Source organism: Serinus canaria, chromosome 2 (assembly GCF_022539315.1).
Source record: "Serinus canaria isolate serCan28SL12 chromosome 2, serCan2020, whole genome shotgun sequence".
Classification (NCBI taxonomy): domain Eukaryota; kingdom Metazoa; phylum Chordata; class Aves; order Passeriformes; family Fringillidae; genus Serinus; species Serinus canaria.
In genome coordinates, this window is record NC_066315.1 from 15,963,088 (window position 1) to 15,980,577 (window position 17,490).

General features: G+C 39.2%; 1 protein-coding gene across 4 annotated transcripts in view; it reads right to left on the bottom strand.

The window, feature by feature from the left end:
• The window catches only part of WAC (WW domain containing adaptor with coiled-coil), a 56,031-nt gene that overhangs the window by 13,447 nt on the left and 25,094 nt on the right, over positions 1–17,490 (bottom strand). For 3 of the 4 annotated variants that reach the window (XM_030232465.2, XM_030232458.2, XM_030232455.2), the window contains exons 8-10: positions 3,585–3,830; positions 1,507–1,629; positions 402–550 (exon numbers count right to left, since the gene is read on the bottom strand). In XM_030232465.2, the coding sequence (XP_030088325.1) occupies positions 402–550; positions 1,507–1,629; positions 3,585–3,830 (518 nt within the window). The remainder of the gene's footprint in view (positions 1–401; positions 551–1,506; positions 1,630–3,584; positions 3,831–17,490) is intronic. The other variant, XM_050971703.1, reaches the window with a different exon arrangement.

Here is a 17,490-nt window from a genome sequence, read left to right on the forward strand (position 1 = left end):
GAGACTATTTCAAGTTAATTTCCCCAAGAAGTTCTCTCCCATTCTAAACATCTTTTATTGGGTAAGTCTAAATAATTATATCATATTGTTGCCATTAAAGTATGCTTTTGTTTCTATTTAAATATGCTAGAATACCAATGCCTTGGTAAAATCTCCAGACAGCATCTGAGGCCAGCATTAAGAATTTCCTCAAGAAAAGTAAACTAGATTTCATGCTGGAGCTGCACTGCCAAAATACAGTCAAGTAGTTGCTTCCAGTTGTTTGTTTCTATTGGGAAAGATAATATACATATTTTATTATCCTACATACAACTGTTAGCACATGGATATATAGGAACGATATTCAATATTATGTATAATGGCTTCTTACTACAATATGGCTTAAGTCAAAAGGAGCTTACCTTCTGCTGGGATGATACTGGTGGCGTAGTCATCAAAGGTTTCAGTGGAACAGTGTTAGTCTGTGGCGTGCTTATCCTTGGAGACACATATGATCTTGGTGATGAGGCATCAGATGTTAAAGACATTGGAGACTGATTAGATGGCTGAGCTGTAAAGGAGAAAAAAATGCTTTTAATAAAACCATGTTCTATCATAAATGCAAATTAGATTTGCTTTTGGTACTCTGGAGTATGCTATATTAGATGATATACAAACATGCTCACTGTGAACAACTAGAACAATTTAATGTTCAACAACAATCCTATCTAAGGAATTGCATTTCCCCCAAACTCCCCACTTCAAAAATTTCAGGGGAGGGGAAAGAGAAGAAGCTATAAGGAAATGCTTTTTACGGATGTAGAGACTAAATCATATGCGACTCCTATTTCAGAGTGCTCAACTTGATTTAACCAAAAGAAAGCATGAACACTTTATATAGAAACCTATAAATCCATTCTAGGCATATACCAACAGCTCCCCATTGGGGGAATAAAAATAAAAATTACCATTAGCACCGCTTACCCACTCAGTAAGATGACTGCATTTATTGTTTTGGTTTAAATTTCTAAACTTAAGTTTTAAAGTTTTTTTATTAATTACAAGCCAGAACATATTGGAAATACCTGAAAGAGTATCTTGCCTGGAAGACGAAAAAAAAAAGTCCCCACTAGATAGAGGAAACTTTCTTTTAAGAATTTAAAGACTTCCCGAAGAGTCACAGTTGCACAGTACTACAAGATGGGTGTTGAAGTAAGGAGGAGCTGTGTTTTATACTTTTAAGTAACAACCAATCCAGAAGTTTCACATTATTCATGTAGAATTACTTAACATACAAAGAAAATCCCAAAAGGTGAGACAGAGAAGCATGTTTACTTAGTAGTGCGTCAGGTTCCTGCCCCTCAATAACAATTTTTTATCCTATCTTTGGAAAAAGAAGTAATTCCACATTCTCCACACCTTGTGGACAAATGTATGACAAGAGACAGATTCCACAACTGTAACAGCCTTTTTAAAATGTTGTGTAACAAATTTACGTAAGTGAAAAAAAAAACAAACTCTGAATACCTTGCGTAGACAGTTGTGCAGCTTGAGAAATTAAGGACGTGATATTGAAAGCAGATGGTCCAGCAGTAAGAATTTTATGGAGTATAGACTGCAGAGAGGCTTGTGTCACAGCTGCTGTTAGAACTGAAAACAAACATTCTGTTTTACTGACAATTCTAGAACACCACTTTAAAACTGTTGAAACTGGCTAATTACATTTAAAGTACATTTTCTATCAGATTTATTTCCTGTATCTACCATGACCAAAGATACTGTTGAACTGTTCTTCAGTTACTTGATTTCAAGTTGACTTGGGATGTCTAGCAAGTTCTTTCTTTAGTAGTTTTAACTTTAAGACATACACTTAACAAAAATTCTTTTAAAAAATATTGTCAAGTCTTCCGGTTGACCATATGGATTAGTAATTATTCTTGTAAACAGCAAGAGAAAATTTGTTCAATATGCAACTGAAGTAAGCAGAACGTGCGTGAAGATTTTTTTATACTACATTAATTTTTTAAAAAAGAAAAAAGCAGAATCACTTCAACTAACTAAAAGAGATGGGGGGTAGACTTTTTGTTCAAGACGAAGACAAATCTCTTTCAGGTTAAAAATCTGTTTCTCCTTACTAATAAAAAAACCCTTATCTGTTCTGGGTTTAGCTGTCCCATGTCATCTCCCTACCAGTAAAAAAACTCAATTGCTTTAAACCATTTTAAAACTGCACAATACGAGAAGAGCATCTTGCAGTATGAGATAACAAAACCCTGAACTTTGAGCATCTGAACTAACCTTTCCAAAAAGATCTACAAAAGGCTCTGTGGGATCCTTCCTGAATATACGTTCCAGCCACGCAAACTCCTGAAAAAACTGACTCTCCAGCACAAGCACAGAGTAACTCTGAATCGTGTTACAGTAAGGGCAGCCCTGCTATGCAAGGTGAAGTCATTCTGCCCACGTGGACACAGCCAGGCCCTCATGCCATCAGAACAATTCTGAACACTCTTGTTCCAAGACATAAATAGCTGCTGCTCATATGGCAAGACAAAATTACTCAAAATTTCAATGGGCAGCTTTTTAATAAAATACAATTGGAGCTGAGTGGACCTTTCATTTTTCAACACAACCATAACACTTCTTTTTTTAGTCCAACCTAGGGCACTACAGTTTTAAAGACTGTCCCTGCACAGGAAAAAGAAACCAGTGACCTACTCACTTATTAGTACTGAAAGAAGACAGGATACTTGCTGATTAAAAGGAAGCAATTGACCACTTTTTCTGATGAATAATTGCAAGGTATAGAATACATTGTAAGCACTTTCCCTTACTTGATTTGCACTTTCAGAAAGTTAAAACCAATTAACTCTCAGCACTCCATGCAAATGTTTTACTTCATATTTAAATCAGTGATCCTTGCACAAGAAGCAAACAAAAAATCCTATACCACTTTATCAGTAACCTGTCACATGCAGACACATTAGATAAAACTGCATTCGAAATGCATCAACTCTACCTGCTCTTGCAGCAAAAGTCACTATAGGTAAGCGATAAACCAACTACTAACAACCTAAGCCAATGTAACAAAAATCTAAGGGATACACTGATTAAATTCACTACAAAATTTCACTGGCTAACAAAGTTACTGATACACTACCTGTATTCAGAGAGGCTTTCTTTGTTATGCTAAAGAAAAAAGTTGTTAGGAAACAAGATTTAAGAACCCCTAGAAGTTTCACTATTTGCAACACACATTAATAGAACAGCAGTGCAAACTAAAGAAAACAAAGAACAGTGCATGAAACAAAAGAACAAAGAGCTCTAACAAAATTTTGTGCAACAGACAAATGCTGATATAGTGATTAAGCCACCAGTTTCAATTACACTGCTCATGTACATCAACATTTATTAATCTGAAAACCTTAAGTGTGGAGAAGGTTTAACAGAAAAAAAAAAAAAAACCACAAAAATCTCCACTTTACCTAGGGATTAATTTATTCACTTTTCAGTTAAAATAAGGCTTTCATTTACTACAGCCTGGTACGCAATAATATACTAATGTATATAAATGAGAGATTACATGAACTTTAAAGAATCCTTACCTTCATTGATTTTGGATATATCTACGCTAGAATTATTAAGCTGCAAGGTGGCTTGCAGAGCAGGCAGCAGCTGTCGAAGGAGATTTGGGTCCTGAAGTAATGGAGGAATTGGTGATTGTGGGATAGGTGAAACAGGAACTGTAGGAGCAGATGAAGCAGGCGCAGAAGTTGGATTCAGTCCAGAAGCAGAAGATGTAGAAGGAGTTGTGCAAGAATGGGATACAGACTTGTCCACAGATGCAGACTCTGAACAGGAGACAGACAGTATTTTTCATTTTCCCCAATACAACCTGACAACTCACTAGTACAATACTCAAATTCAGAATATCAAATGCCTAACTACCGTTTTAAGAAAAAAACTCACAACATTAACAGAACAAAAACTCAAGACAGCTGATTTCTAATGCAATTTACCCTACTGAACCTAATATTTATTATGAGCACACAAACGCAACTTTTCCACTTCAAGATACTGGATGAAAAGCAGCCAGTATTTAAAATGGGACTTTTTTTCCTTAACTTTTATGGCAAATGTGGGCCAAACATGACTTACTGATTGCCTGCACTCATATTCTACATTTTTACTTATGATCTCAATCTTTCTTTGGAAAATATACTATGAAAAAAAAAAACCTTACAGCTAATGGATTTTGCATATAGGCTACGGCGTCAAATTTGATGGGAGATATAAGCCATGCTTCATTTATGAAGAGACCAGTGCAAGAAGCCACAAATATAAGTCTATTGTACAAAATCCAGCTACACTGCTGAAGATTTAGAAATTATAATGAACTGTACTAGAAACGTAAAACAGTGCTGTTAACATCCCCACAGCAGAGTGGAAAAATATATAAAAATTTGTCTGCCCATAATTAACTTTTAACTTGTCAGCTTCTTCTGAAGCATTAAGACATATATCCTTTATTTTATTAATTCGATTTTAGGAAATATTACCACATTCTCCAGAGAAACACACAGTACTTAAATACAATTATACTATATAGCAATTTGTTCTGATTGCTTAATTTTATTTTAAGTATGACTTCCACTTAACGGAAAGTTGCTCCTCCATTCCAATATGGTGAGAAATCTCTGCAATGGAAGTATTTCAACTTACTATAGGAGTACCATCAGTCACTGCAAATATCCTTCCTTTAAGAAACCTGGACCACCGTATTTCAATCTGAGCTCCCCCTTCTCTCATCCTCATTAAACCCTCAGAGACTCCTGCCCACAAATTCAGTCAAGACTAACGCATCTATAGCACCAAAGAAGTTGGATGCAGAGCATAAAGCTATGGATGCAAGGTCTCATGCAGGATGTTTGCCCACAGTAATGAAGATCCAGATTTTAAACCCATCTCAAACCGGGCAGAGAAGGTCAACCTAGATATTCTACATTTCAGGCAAAAATCTAAAAGTTTTTCCCAAAAGTAGGGAAAATGGGCTGGGAAGTTCTTTACTTTAAGGGTGTGCTTGTTTTTTTAGTTGGAAAAATGGTCAAAATAAGATGATGCTGACTTTATTACTTAAGAAGTGATATGGTCTGGTTTATTAGAGAAGAGCAAAATGTCACAGAATTTCTAACAGCTTTTGTACTCCATTAACCTTAACTGCAACTTCCAAGACTAATTTGGAGAAGAACCCTAAAAAAACAAATAAAAATTACGGAAGTAACAATGTGTAAATCTTTCCACTAAGATTTCTAATCTCATTGGGAAGAGGATTTCTGTTTCCATGCTGTTACAGTATAAATAGCTTATAAAGGTCACAAATACTCCAGAAACCTTTTTCCAGATAAGTAGCTGAGAAATCTGAATCAGAAAAAAAAATCTGCTGAAGAATTTGAAAGCTTGCAAGGATGCAACAGCCAGGACACAGAGACACATTTTGAAGTTTCAGGCGAAGTTCTGGAAAAGATGTGCCTCTATCTAGTTATGATCTTCTCAGGGTAGGTAGCAATGTATCTGTGAAGGGACCTGGTCATTTGGCCAGGAGCTTTGGTAAGAACAACTTAAAAAGGGACAAAGGGGTTTAAAAGATTGAAGATGGGAAAAAAAAGAAAAACCTGTTACAAAGTTTCTGTAGGGTTTTCAGTAACATGTGAACTAGGACAGCTGATTAGGTATTAATTACCACGAGTTACTAAGTCATTAGTAAAAGTTTTTGTTATAAAGTATTGCATCCTATGTTATAGCAAAGTAAACACTGAGACAACTTCAGGTCAAGACATATCCAACAAACAAGAATCTTCTCATGCTAAACAAAAACATGTGAAGTTGAAATCAAACTTAGATCTGTCACAGTCCAAAGATCAAGATACAATGGCAGAGAAAAGCAAGGGAAATAAGCACAATGGAGCACGTTAGTACTTACATGTACAAGCCTGCTACCTACAGTTTTGAGAACCTTACCAGAAAAACAACCATTAAAAACCCCAAAACACCCACATTTCAAAATGAAAAAATACTGCAACTGCCAGCACTAATTTTAAAACATACTCAATGCATTTAGGCTTATCTTCACAGTTAAATATAAAGTTATTTTAAGTAAAGAAGCAACTTACTACTGTATTATTTATTCATGTAAGCAAATACCTGATCCTCAAACCACACCACCATACCAAACAGCCAGAAGTGCTTTTCACCCATGCTGCAGTTCTGAACAGAAAATACACTGAATCAAACTCAAGCTAACAATGCAGTTAAAATAAACCTTTTACCCACCCAGTCCTGGTTATTCACTTATTTCTTGAATAACAGAACTCAAAACATGTCACTCAAAACAACCGAATTCCATGTGGTCTGCAAAACTACTTTAGTTTGAGTTTTATGCTCTAAAAATGCACACTGAATTGCATTGACAAAATACAGTCAAGTTATTTCTTTCAGACAATATGGAGACACTACTTCACATACTTAAAAGACCTGCAGTAGTACAGCTATAAGTTAAAATGTATCTGTGAAAGGTATTTTTGTACAATCACCCTATCAAACCTAGAGAAAGGATACAAAGCAAGGATAACACCTATTGCTAACATTCCAATATTCTGAGATGTTTAGCAACTCAGAAACAAACCACTACATGTTATAAAAGAATACATCTCTATGATTATGACTACCTACAAGTACATCACATTAGAAGTTACTTAACATCACAGAGGATGCAGAGTAAAATGACTGTTCAGAACATCACTGCATTACACAAATTAATTTATTATTAATGAAATTTAAACTATAAACCTGTTTCTGCCAAAAAAAAAAAAAAACAAACACCCAAACAAAACAACCCAAAACAAACCTGTAAAAATATCAGTAGAAATTCAAGTATTTCTTGTCTGTATTAAGTAGCTGTGCTGGTTCTAGCCAGGATAAGGTTAATTTTTGGAGGAGCTGGAGTAGCCAGAGGGGTTGGGCTGCTCTATACCACCTCACTTCAGTATCAGGGGCAGGGGTAAGGGAGTTGTTTTAAAGTCAGTGTAGTGTGAATTGTCTCTCCTGTACACGCTTTTATTAATATTGTTGCTGTTAGTGTTCACTTCTTATTTCATTGCAGATTCCAGTAAATTTTTCTTATCTCAACCTGCAATCTTTTCCTTTTGTGCCTCCAATTCTCCTCTCTAGCCTGTCACAGGGGAGAGGGAGGAAGCAGTGAATGAACAGTGCATGGGGGACACCAATAATAAACCTCAATAGCTTTATTTGGCACCCAAAGGGTTGAGATAATCAGATCTTACCAGAGTGGTTTGAAACAAATTTGATTTAAGCATTTGTTGTACTGGGCAGGGAGTCAACAGTCATGGTGTTGTTTGGTCTGTTCTCGCATGGCTGTGCACCTAACCCTGTATATATTCCTGTACACACCCTGTGTGCCCACCACAGTATCTTTTCATAGCAGGGAGAGGGATCAGGATTGATGTGTTGCTGTATTGTCGGAGACCAGTTTATGGCATGCGGGGGGCAATGAGGGGCATTTGGGATGTGTGCTCAGTAATGCTCTTTTATCCTTCCTTTGGGGCCTACCTCTGGGAGTCCATTAAATTGTACCTAGGCTGTGGGGAAACAGAGGCAGGTAATTTTCCCCAGCTTTTTATGCCCTTTGTCACTTTCAGGCCTATTAAACCAGCTTTTGAGAATTTTGGATTTCCTTTGGTTGTTAAAAAAGCATGGTCTTGCTGCTATGTCTCTCAGGTAGAGTCTGTACCACATTTAGGGTCAGTGTGGCCCACATCATGTTTAGAATCCAGAGAGAGTTCTAAGGAGGTCTGCTCTGAGGGTGGATTGTCACGAGTGGCATGGAATATCAGAAACTAGGCCAGTTTTGGGGGAAATTCTCTGCTTCAATGGTTTGGAAGTTCACCCCTGAACAACTACAGGATCCTGGTAAAGCAGCAGTATATTTTCAAGGAGGATGGTACGACATCTCCAGAGGGGAGGAAATCACAGAAGTGTGTTGGGCACTGGCCATTCTTTACCAGACATAGTTCAATACTAGACAGCCCCTCAGGGAGAGCAGAAGGAAAACAAACAGGCACTGAGACCACTCAAACAGCAGCTGAAGCATAGGATGAATCTGTGCCACTAGCAGTTGCCCTATACATAAGAAGAAATCCAAGATCAAATCAGCTCAGTTAGTGAGGGATTAAGAGGAAGTAGAACCCTCACAAGAGCAGGAAGAGGAAGGACCAAAGATAATTACCCAATCCCTGTCCCTGAGTGAGTTAGGAGATATGCAGGAAGATTTCAGATGCCAGTCAAATGAACTCCTGGTGATCTAGCTGCTCCAACGCTGGGGTATCATGGCCCACGATATGAAATTAGATGGTAGCGAAGCCAAGCAACTGGGATCCCTGTTGTGGGACATGAGATTAAATAGGAAATTGGGAAGAAGGCAGACTCTCAGCCTTTGGAGGTGACTCCTGTCATGCAGGAGGGAAGGTACTGTCTCAAGGATAATCTAGTAGTGCACCCCAGCAGGTAGAATGCCATGGAAAAAAGGTATCTAGTACATGAATCAGATGCAATGGAGGTAATGTACAGAGATTCAAATAACAAGGAGTCTCCTGTAGATTCAGATCAGGTCCAGTGCACACATTCCATGTGGCAGAAGCTTGTACAGAGCATGCCACCATCAAACACCAACTCAATGGCATTCATGTCCAGAGAAGGAGAAACAAACAGTACTTCATGTGACTACCCAACACCAGCAATATGAAGATCATCGTGACCCACACCTCGGCTTGACCCACCTCTTGGACAGACTTGAAAAAGTCAGTGAGGAAATGTCCCATGCCCTGCCAGTACAAACCAAAGTCTCTGCTACTGGGAGCAAGCATACCCTGCTCGAGAGAGAAGACACAGACAAGGCAACCTGTGTTTTTTCTGTGAGCAAAACAGAGGACATGAGGAAGTGGGATGGAAAATCCACCTCTGCCTAGCAGTATGGGCATGAGAGCTGAGTGTTTGGAAGAACAACCACAATGGGAAATTCTTCATGGACAAATGCCACTCCAGTTTTCAGTGGGCAAGTCCTCAGACAAAAGAGGTGATGTTACTTCTGATCCTCTAGAAGGGACCTCCAGTTCATATTTACAAGGAGTGAGCAATGAGAACTATGACCAGGACTAAAAGGGCCCTGCCCCCAGCCAGATGGGGGAAAGGAACAATCACATCTATTGGCCCAAGGGATCCTATAAATGGATCCAATGGCCTGGCACATCAGATCCACAAGAGTATAAGGCTTTAGCTGATACCAGCATACAATGTACCCTGATGCCATCAAGATACGTTGAGGCAGAATCCATCTGGATTTCTGGGGTGACAGGGGCATCCCAACAGCTGATGGTACTAGAAGCTAAATGAATCTGACTGGGAATGAATAAATGGCAAAACTGCCCCATTGCGACTGACCCAGAAGCACCATGCATCCATGGCAGAGATTACTTCAGGAGAGGGTATTTCAAGGACCCAACAGGGTGTTGTTGGGCATTTGGGACAGATGCTCTAGAGACAGACGAAATCAGACAGCTGAATACCTTGCCTGGTCTGTCAGAGGACCCTTCTGTTCTGGGATTGCTGAGAGACGAACAACAGGCACTCACCACAATGGTCACTGCTGACAATACCACACCAACTGGGACTCTGTAACCCCCATCCACAAAATAACTTGTGAGCTGGAGAGCCAGGGAATGTCAGCAAGGCTCACTCATACTTGAATAGCCCATATGGTGAGTGTTAAAGTTCAATGGAGACCAGAGACCGACAGTGTACTGAAGTCACACCAACACTGAGTGCTCCTGTGCCAGACATGCTTGAACTTCAGTATGAACTGGAGTCCAAGGCACGGAGGTTGTGCCATCATTGGCATTGCCAATTCATATTTCTCCATTCCTCTGGCAGGAGAGTGCAAGCCACAGTTTGCTTTCACCTGAGGAGCATGAGGTACACTTGGAACCAACTGTCCCAAGGGTACAAACAGAGCTCCACCATTTGCCATGGACTGATCCAGAATGTACTGGTAAAGGGTGAGGCTCCAGACCACTAGCAGTACATTGATGACATCACTGTATGGGGGAAAACAGCAGAGGAAGTTTACAAGAAAAAGGAGAAGATAATTTAAATCCTCTAGAAGGCAAATTTTGCCATAAAGCAAAGTAGGGTCAAGGGACCTGTCCAGGAAATTCAGTTTTTAGGAGTAAAATGACAAGATGGACATCATTAGAATCCAATGGATGCAGTCAACAAAACAGTAGTTATGTCACCACCAATGAGCAAATAGGAAGCACAAGCTTTCCTAGGTGCTGTGGGTTTTTGGAGAATGCATACTCCAGATCACAGACAGGTAGTCAGGCCCCTCTATCATGTGACACAGAAGAACAATTTTAAGTTGGGTCCTGAACAGGAATAGAGGATCATGCAGTCGCTGCCCTTGGGGCAGTCAAAACAGAAGATGTGAAAAATGCTCCACACTGCAGTCAGGGAGAATGGTCCTTCCTGGAGTGTCTGGTAAAAAGCACCTGGGGAGACGTAAGGACAAACCCTGGAGTTCTGAAATAGGGTTACAAAAGATTTGAGGCCTGCTATGTCCCAAGTGAAAAGAAGATATTGGAAACTTATGAAGGGGTTCAAGCTACTTCAAGAAGTGACTGGCACTGAAGTACAGCTACTCCTGGCATCCTGATTGCCACTGCTGGGCGGGATGTGCAAGGGAGAAATCCCTTCCACACCCGATGCCACTGATGCTATGTGGAGCAATTGGTCACACAGCAAACTCAAACAGGAAACCCCAATCACCCTTGGATCTTGGAAGTCATCACTAACTGGCCCAAAGATAAAAATTTTGAACTATTGTCATTGGAGGAGGAGAAGGTGACGTGCTGAGGAAACCACACCATATAATCAGCTACTACCAAATCAAAAGTGATAGTCTCTTCACTAAGGGCTCCTGCTGTATTGTAGGGACGCACTGAAAATGGAAAGCTGCCGGACTCCTATGAGAGCCACAGAAGCTATTGAAGGACAAGGTGGATCAAGTCAGGTTGTACAGCTGAAAGCCATCCAAGCCATCCTGGTAGCTTCAGATATCACTGAATGAGACAAAATGGCCAACACTCTACCTCTACAACGAGTCATGGACAGTCGCAAATGCCCTCTAGGGGTGGCTAGACTGATGGAAAAAGACCAACTGGCACTGGAGAGGGAAAACCATCTGGGCTGCTGTACAGTGGCAAGACATAATTGCTTGGGAAGGGAAGTTGACTGTAAAAGTCTGTCATGCAGATGCCCTCTGTACCTGAGAGTTGGGCTACCGATGAACACTGCAACAGAGTGGTGGACCAAGCTGCCAAATGTCTCAGATGTATCTGGACTGGCAACCTAAGGGTGAATTATTTATTTCTGGCTCAGTGGGCTCTTGGCACCTCACATCATCAGAAAAGAGATGCAACATAATGACAGGCTCACAACTGAGGGCTGGATTTAACCATGGACAGTATCTCACAGGTTACCCACAACTGCGAATCACGCACCGCAATCAAGCAGACCAAGCAGGTAAAGCCCCTGTTGTAACCATGGTGAAAAGTACAGGGAAGCCTGGCAGGTTGATTATATCACACTTCCACAAATCCACCACGGCAAGCTCTACATGCTTACAATGACAGAACAACCTATCATTGGATGGCTGGAGACATACCCTGTGTCTCATGCCACTACCTGGAACACCACCTCAGGCCTTGAAAACCAAGTCCTGTAATGGCATGGTACCCTGAAAGAACTGAATCAGCCAATGGGACTCATTTCAAAAGCAGCCACATAGACACCTGGGCCACAGTATTGAGCGGGTATATAATACTGCCTTATCACACACCAGCCTCTGGGAAAACTGATCTGTACAACAGACTGTTAAAAACCACTTTGAAAGCATAAGTGGTAGGGCCTTCAAACACTGGGAGATACATCTAGCCAAGGCCACATAGTTACTTAACACAGAAGCTCCACTAAGCGAGAAAGCCCTGTCCAAACAAACTTCCAAGTACCACAGAAAGGGATTAAGTCCCTGTGGTGCACATGAAGAATGTGTTAGGGAAGACAGTTCAGATTAGTCCTCCCTCAAGCAAAGGTAAAACCCATCCACAGGGTAGGCAAACCTATCCATGTTTTTGCTCAAGAACCTGGGTGCACCTGGTGGGTAATGCAGAGGGATAGGGAAACACTATGCGTACCTCAAGGGGATTAGATTCTATTGTGAGAACAGTCTGTAATGTTGACTTTTAAAACACTGGCTGCTGAACAACAATGTCACTGTATGCTATAACTTCCGTGAACAGTGAGTATGGACTGCTTCAGATATACCAATCAGGAGATTCTGATACATCTTGCAATTAGCTGGGAGTACACCAGCTGGAAGATGTAGGTGGTATAGAATAAGGGGTGGATAACGTTATGGATCTGGCCAGCACAGGGTTAATTTCTGCAGCAGCAAGGAAGGGCAGTTATTTTGTACCACCTCACTTCACTGCCAGGGCTGGGGAAGGGAGTTTTTCTCCAATAGGAGAAGGTGGCAGCAGCTCCCATATCCTGGCTCCCCCATGGTGAGCTTTTGTTCACAGGTGAATTCTTCACCTCTCTTGTACACCCTTCTAATAATATTGTTGCTTTTACTATTCATTTCTTGCTGTTTCCAGTAAACTGTTCTCATCTCAACCCGTGGTCTTTACCTCTTCTCCACAAAGGGAAACTCCTCTGTGATGGAAACTCACATGTTAAAAACAGAGACTACAAATTAGTTGTATATAATCGCAACTTTCTTCAGCTTAATTTAAACCCATCTATCTTACTTCATGGCTCAGACAGGATACAAAATCCTAGAATTGCTGGCATCAAAACAAAAGCCTCCAAATATTTTCACATCCAATTCTGAATAATGTAACTACAAAGTTTTAAACCTCATTTAATTTATGATGCTACACAGAGCCTACAAGTTTTGCCTTTTGAAGTTAATTTAACCAGGCAGAGCTCCTCAGGATGAAGCATCTGTCTGACAAAAACCCTCAGATATCACTCACTGGGGTGTATGGATTTCCCCTGCTTTTTCGCAAAGAGAAGCAGAAACTCCTCACTCCCTTCTTTTCCTCCCTAATTCCATTTTTCTGAGACTGTTTCATTGTTTATTTTGCCACAGAATTAAGTTTACTTTCCAACATTTAAACACTATTTTTTAGTCTATTAGTTTTTAAAAATGCCTATTAATAACACAATCCTGTGGTTCTTAAGTGCACTTGAAGCCCTCAAACACCATGAAACACAGTCAAAATGAACACAGCATGCTGAGAAAAGTTAAACATCTCCACAAATTTAAATCCTGTAGTTTTACAATTCTGATACACTAATCCCTACACCTGTGTCAACATCAATTCATGGTCCTTGACAAGTAATCTACACTATTATTGCAGAATAAGGATTGGGATTACAAGGCAGTCATTCATAAACCTAACCTCATTAAACATCAGACTAATTTTGAAATGACAACCAGAATTCTCCCAACACAAAATGCAAATTAATCCATATTTTATAACAATTTTTTTTAAACAATTTAAGACTTCTGCAGGCTTTACAGCACAGACTATGGCTGAAGAAGTGGAATAGGGCAAGGCTGCAGGCTCTTCGTTGTCAACATCAATTTCAAAACAAATGCTGTGCAAATGAACACTTCAGCTTTTATCATGGAAGTCCCAAGGAAAGTTTTCCAAATAATAAAAAAATGAAATAAAAACTAAAACTAGAACATTGCATGCTGTGATCTCTTTAAGTTGCAAGAACTTACTTAAATAAAATTTGTTTTATCTCTTCCTCTGAATAACTAAAAGAAAAAAAAAAGAAAACTAGATAATTTTTAAATTACTTTTTGTGATTTTAAAAATATGACTTTGCACCAATTTTTCCGTTATAAGCTATGCACAATAATAAAAAGTCTCAATATCTGGAGCTTTAAAAAAAACTTTAAAAATCCATTCCCTTTGTGGCATTAATGTAAAAATACAGTTTGCTTTCTGACAATTATGCAAGTAAGTTTATTAGATGCAGCCTACATAAAGGCCTGTATTATAGAACTAAGCAACTTTCTGGACCATCAACTTCCTTCACGTGGGAAAAAAAAAAAAACAAACAAAAATAAAGCCATCCAAAACAAACAAACAAAAAAAACCCACAGAGGAAAACAAAGTAAGTGGATGGCAAAAAGAAACACCATTGGATTTGGAGATTAATTTAATGGGAAGAACTATTAATTTGTTTAACATTAAAATGGAGCAGGAAAAAACCCTTTTATCATAAAAATTATTTTTGAAAACCACAATGATTAGGGAAGAGCTTTCTATTCATAACCCTCTCTGCTAGGAGTGAGACCCACAATCACATCTTTTGGACAAAAAGGAAAGAAATCCAAGTTATCAGTCAGAATTTCATATGACAACAATCTGTATGACACAAGATGCAGTTTAAGTTTTGTGAAGAGGTTTGCTGAAGTTTTTGCTGAAGTAAAAACAGCAGGTCAAGTCAGAATGGGAACATTCTGGTGTAATGCTTCCAAGCAGTGGGAATTTTTTAATAACATGGCCAAAAGATCCTTTCAGAAAAAAACCCAAAAGCAGATCATTTTCAGCCGTTGTGCCAAAATGATCCTCAGTTCTTTTTATTTTTCTAAGTACCCTTAGCTTCTCAGTTTGAGTCAGGACAGAAACATGATACAGAATCTTGCCATCACCAATCTCTGCCCATTATGACAAGAATTTTTGCGCCTAAGCAAACAGCTGATCTGCCAGGACTGACATGCTGAAAGGCAACCCTGAGCCTACAAGCTTGAATACAAGGGGGTGGAAATCAAAGCCTTCTGACTGTTCAGCTACTCTGCCTCAATGCAGAGGTTTGACACTGACACAGTCCCACACCTCTGCTGTGCTGCTGCCACCCTGCTGTGTCTGCAGGAGTCCTGTGAGCCCCTGTAACTTGCTGACTCTCCTTCCTGACCAGTGTGTGTTGAGCTCATCAGGCACATGAGTGCGACAGAGGAGTGGATGGGGAAAAAAGAACAACACTGGGAAATGCCTTTTTTGTCAAGAAAGGACTTTACTTCACAGCCCTCTGACAGCTAACATACTTGTACTCCCTGCATGACTAGCTTTCAATTAATGCTATATATTATCTTGTTCTTACTCAGATTTATAGTCACAAAGACTTACTTTCAATGACATGGAAATTACCAACTACTGTTGACTAGATGATTCCTTAATTATTAAAATGACCCTCTGAGTGTTCCTATAGCTACTGATGTAATTTTAATCCCATTTAAAACAAAACAAATGCATCCAAAGTCCTCTGGAGTCAGCACTAAAATGTTACCTCACTCCCTCACTCTCTTGTGAGCTTGAGCTGTTATCTTTGCACTGCTAGCAACTATTAGGCACTAGTGCTCTCACAGTGTGCTCTCTGTGGGGGAAAAAACTACATTACAAAATTGTCAGAAAATTGTATCCTGTCGCCCTATAAAAAACTCATCTCTGCTTCACTGATTAAAAAACTACTACTGAGAACAGCTAACAGAATTGCTTTATTTTCTGTTCATGATAAGAATCATAACACATTTTCTGTGCTGAAGCACCTGGAGTGTACAGTCCACCAACTAAGCTCTCTGAGCACTGACAGTCACATTGATCTGCCTTACACAGTTCAGTTCTGATCTACTAAAGGACCGTAAGCCACAACAAAAATACATAAATATTTAAAAGCAACGCATTCTGTAAAAACATTTGGCCACATGAAACTATGGTAACAATAGCAACTAGATTCTCAAAAACACTCAAATTATCTAAAATTAAAAAATTTTAAAATCCTTATTTCTCACATTGGATTACTCCAGTCTTAAAACTTTTTTTTTCTGGTATTTTACCTCTGTTGTCAAAATAAATGAACAGCAATGTTCAGAAAACAACTATAAAGTATTGGAAGAAACTAACAATCCTACATGTAACTTTTTCTAACTGACATATGAATTGAGTAATATACTTGAAACTGCAAAACTCAGCCAAAGAAGACGCAACAATACCAGAAGCAATGTTAATAACTGACCACTAAAGCTAGCAAGTGTTACAAGAAAACCACAAGGGTGAGAAAAGGAAAAGAAGCACCGGAGTTCACAACCCACCCAGCATTGCACTGGCCAGCTTGCTGTGTTCTCATAAAAGTTTTAGAGTACTGCTGCACTAGAAACAGAAGTGCTGCCTTGATGGGACTTGGAGGAAAGGTGTGAGAAGCAGTATCCTACAGACAGACACACTGTTAAGATATGGACAATACAACATTTCATTCTGAATTAGAAATAGGAAAATGTGATGTGCCCTACAGATAAAGCAGCCAAAAAGTAGGAAAAGCAACCCCACACTTTACCTGCATAAAGCACTCACAGTGAGCACAAACAGAAGCAGCAGATTCTGACTGGAACATTCAAACCAAAGGGTAGAGGTCAAATAGTTCCCCAGGAACTCTCCACTACTGCCAGCCATTGAGGGCAGAGGACTACTGCTAACAGCTGAGCTATAGTTCAGCCAGGGATTTTATTCAATCTCCTTGTGGGACTACAACATACCCCTGCAGCAAAAGAGATTGAGCTGAAAAAAGCATTGTAGTTGGGTTTTGTGTTTTTCCATTGTTCTTCTGTTCAAAACTATTACTACTTAAAAAATACACACTGAAATCAGAACTATTAAAACAGTGGTACATATATACTGGCATAAGGCAGCCAGCAACATATTCAAAAGAAGCAAGAATTAATTTAAGGAAGGACTACTGCACATATTATTCAGTCATTTGGACCAACCTATTTTTTTAGGCAAAAAAATAGTTTTACCTCTTTTTAGAAAGAGAGAGGGACGACATTGTCAGTGAACAGCAAAAGAAGATCAAAGGCTATTTGCTTTACTACTGTAAACATAACTCTCAAACTACTCTCAAACTATTTTTCAGCTCTGCAAAGACTTTTAGAAGATTGTTTGAACCAAGTGTCTCAGGACAATTACTGTATTTTCAATTTCTAAAACAGCTACAAAATATATTTTATAAACTGCATACTTCTAGTACTGCAGGTTCACACTCAGACCTGAGAGAATGAGTAACAGTAAATCATCCAAAGCACTGCTTCTTCCCTTTTTAAAAATTAGATATGTAAAATACAATGGAAAATTCACTGGTTTATTTCCTTAAAAAGACAGTCCAACATTCACCAGAAAAAAGAAAGTCAACTGAATGTACTGTTTGAGGAGTTTTTATCATGACAGCACCCACACTGAATGCTTCTGTTTCTGTACAAGAGGTAAAGCAACATGTAAAAACTTACATTTTCAACAGTAAGAATTTCAA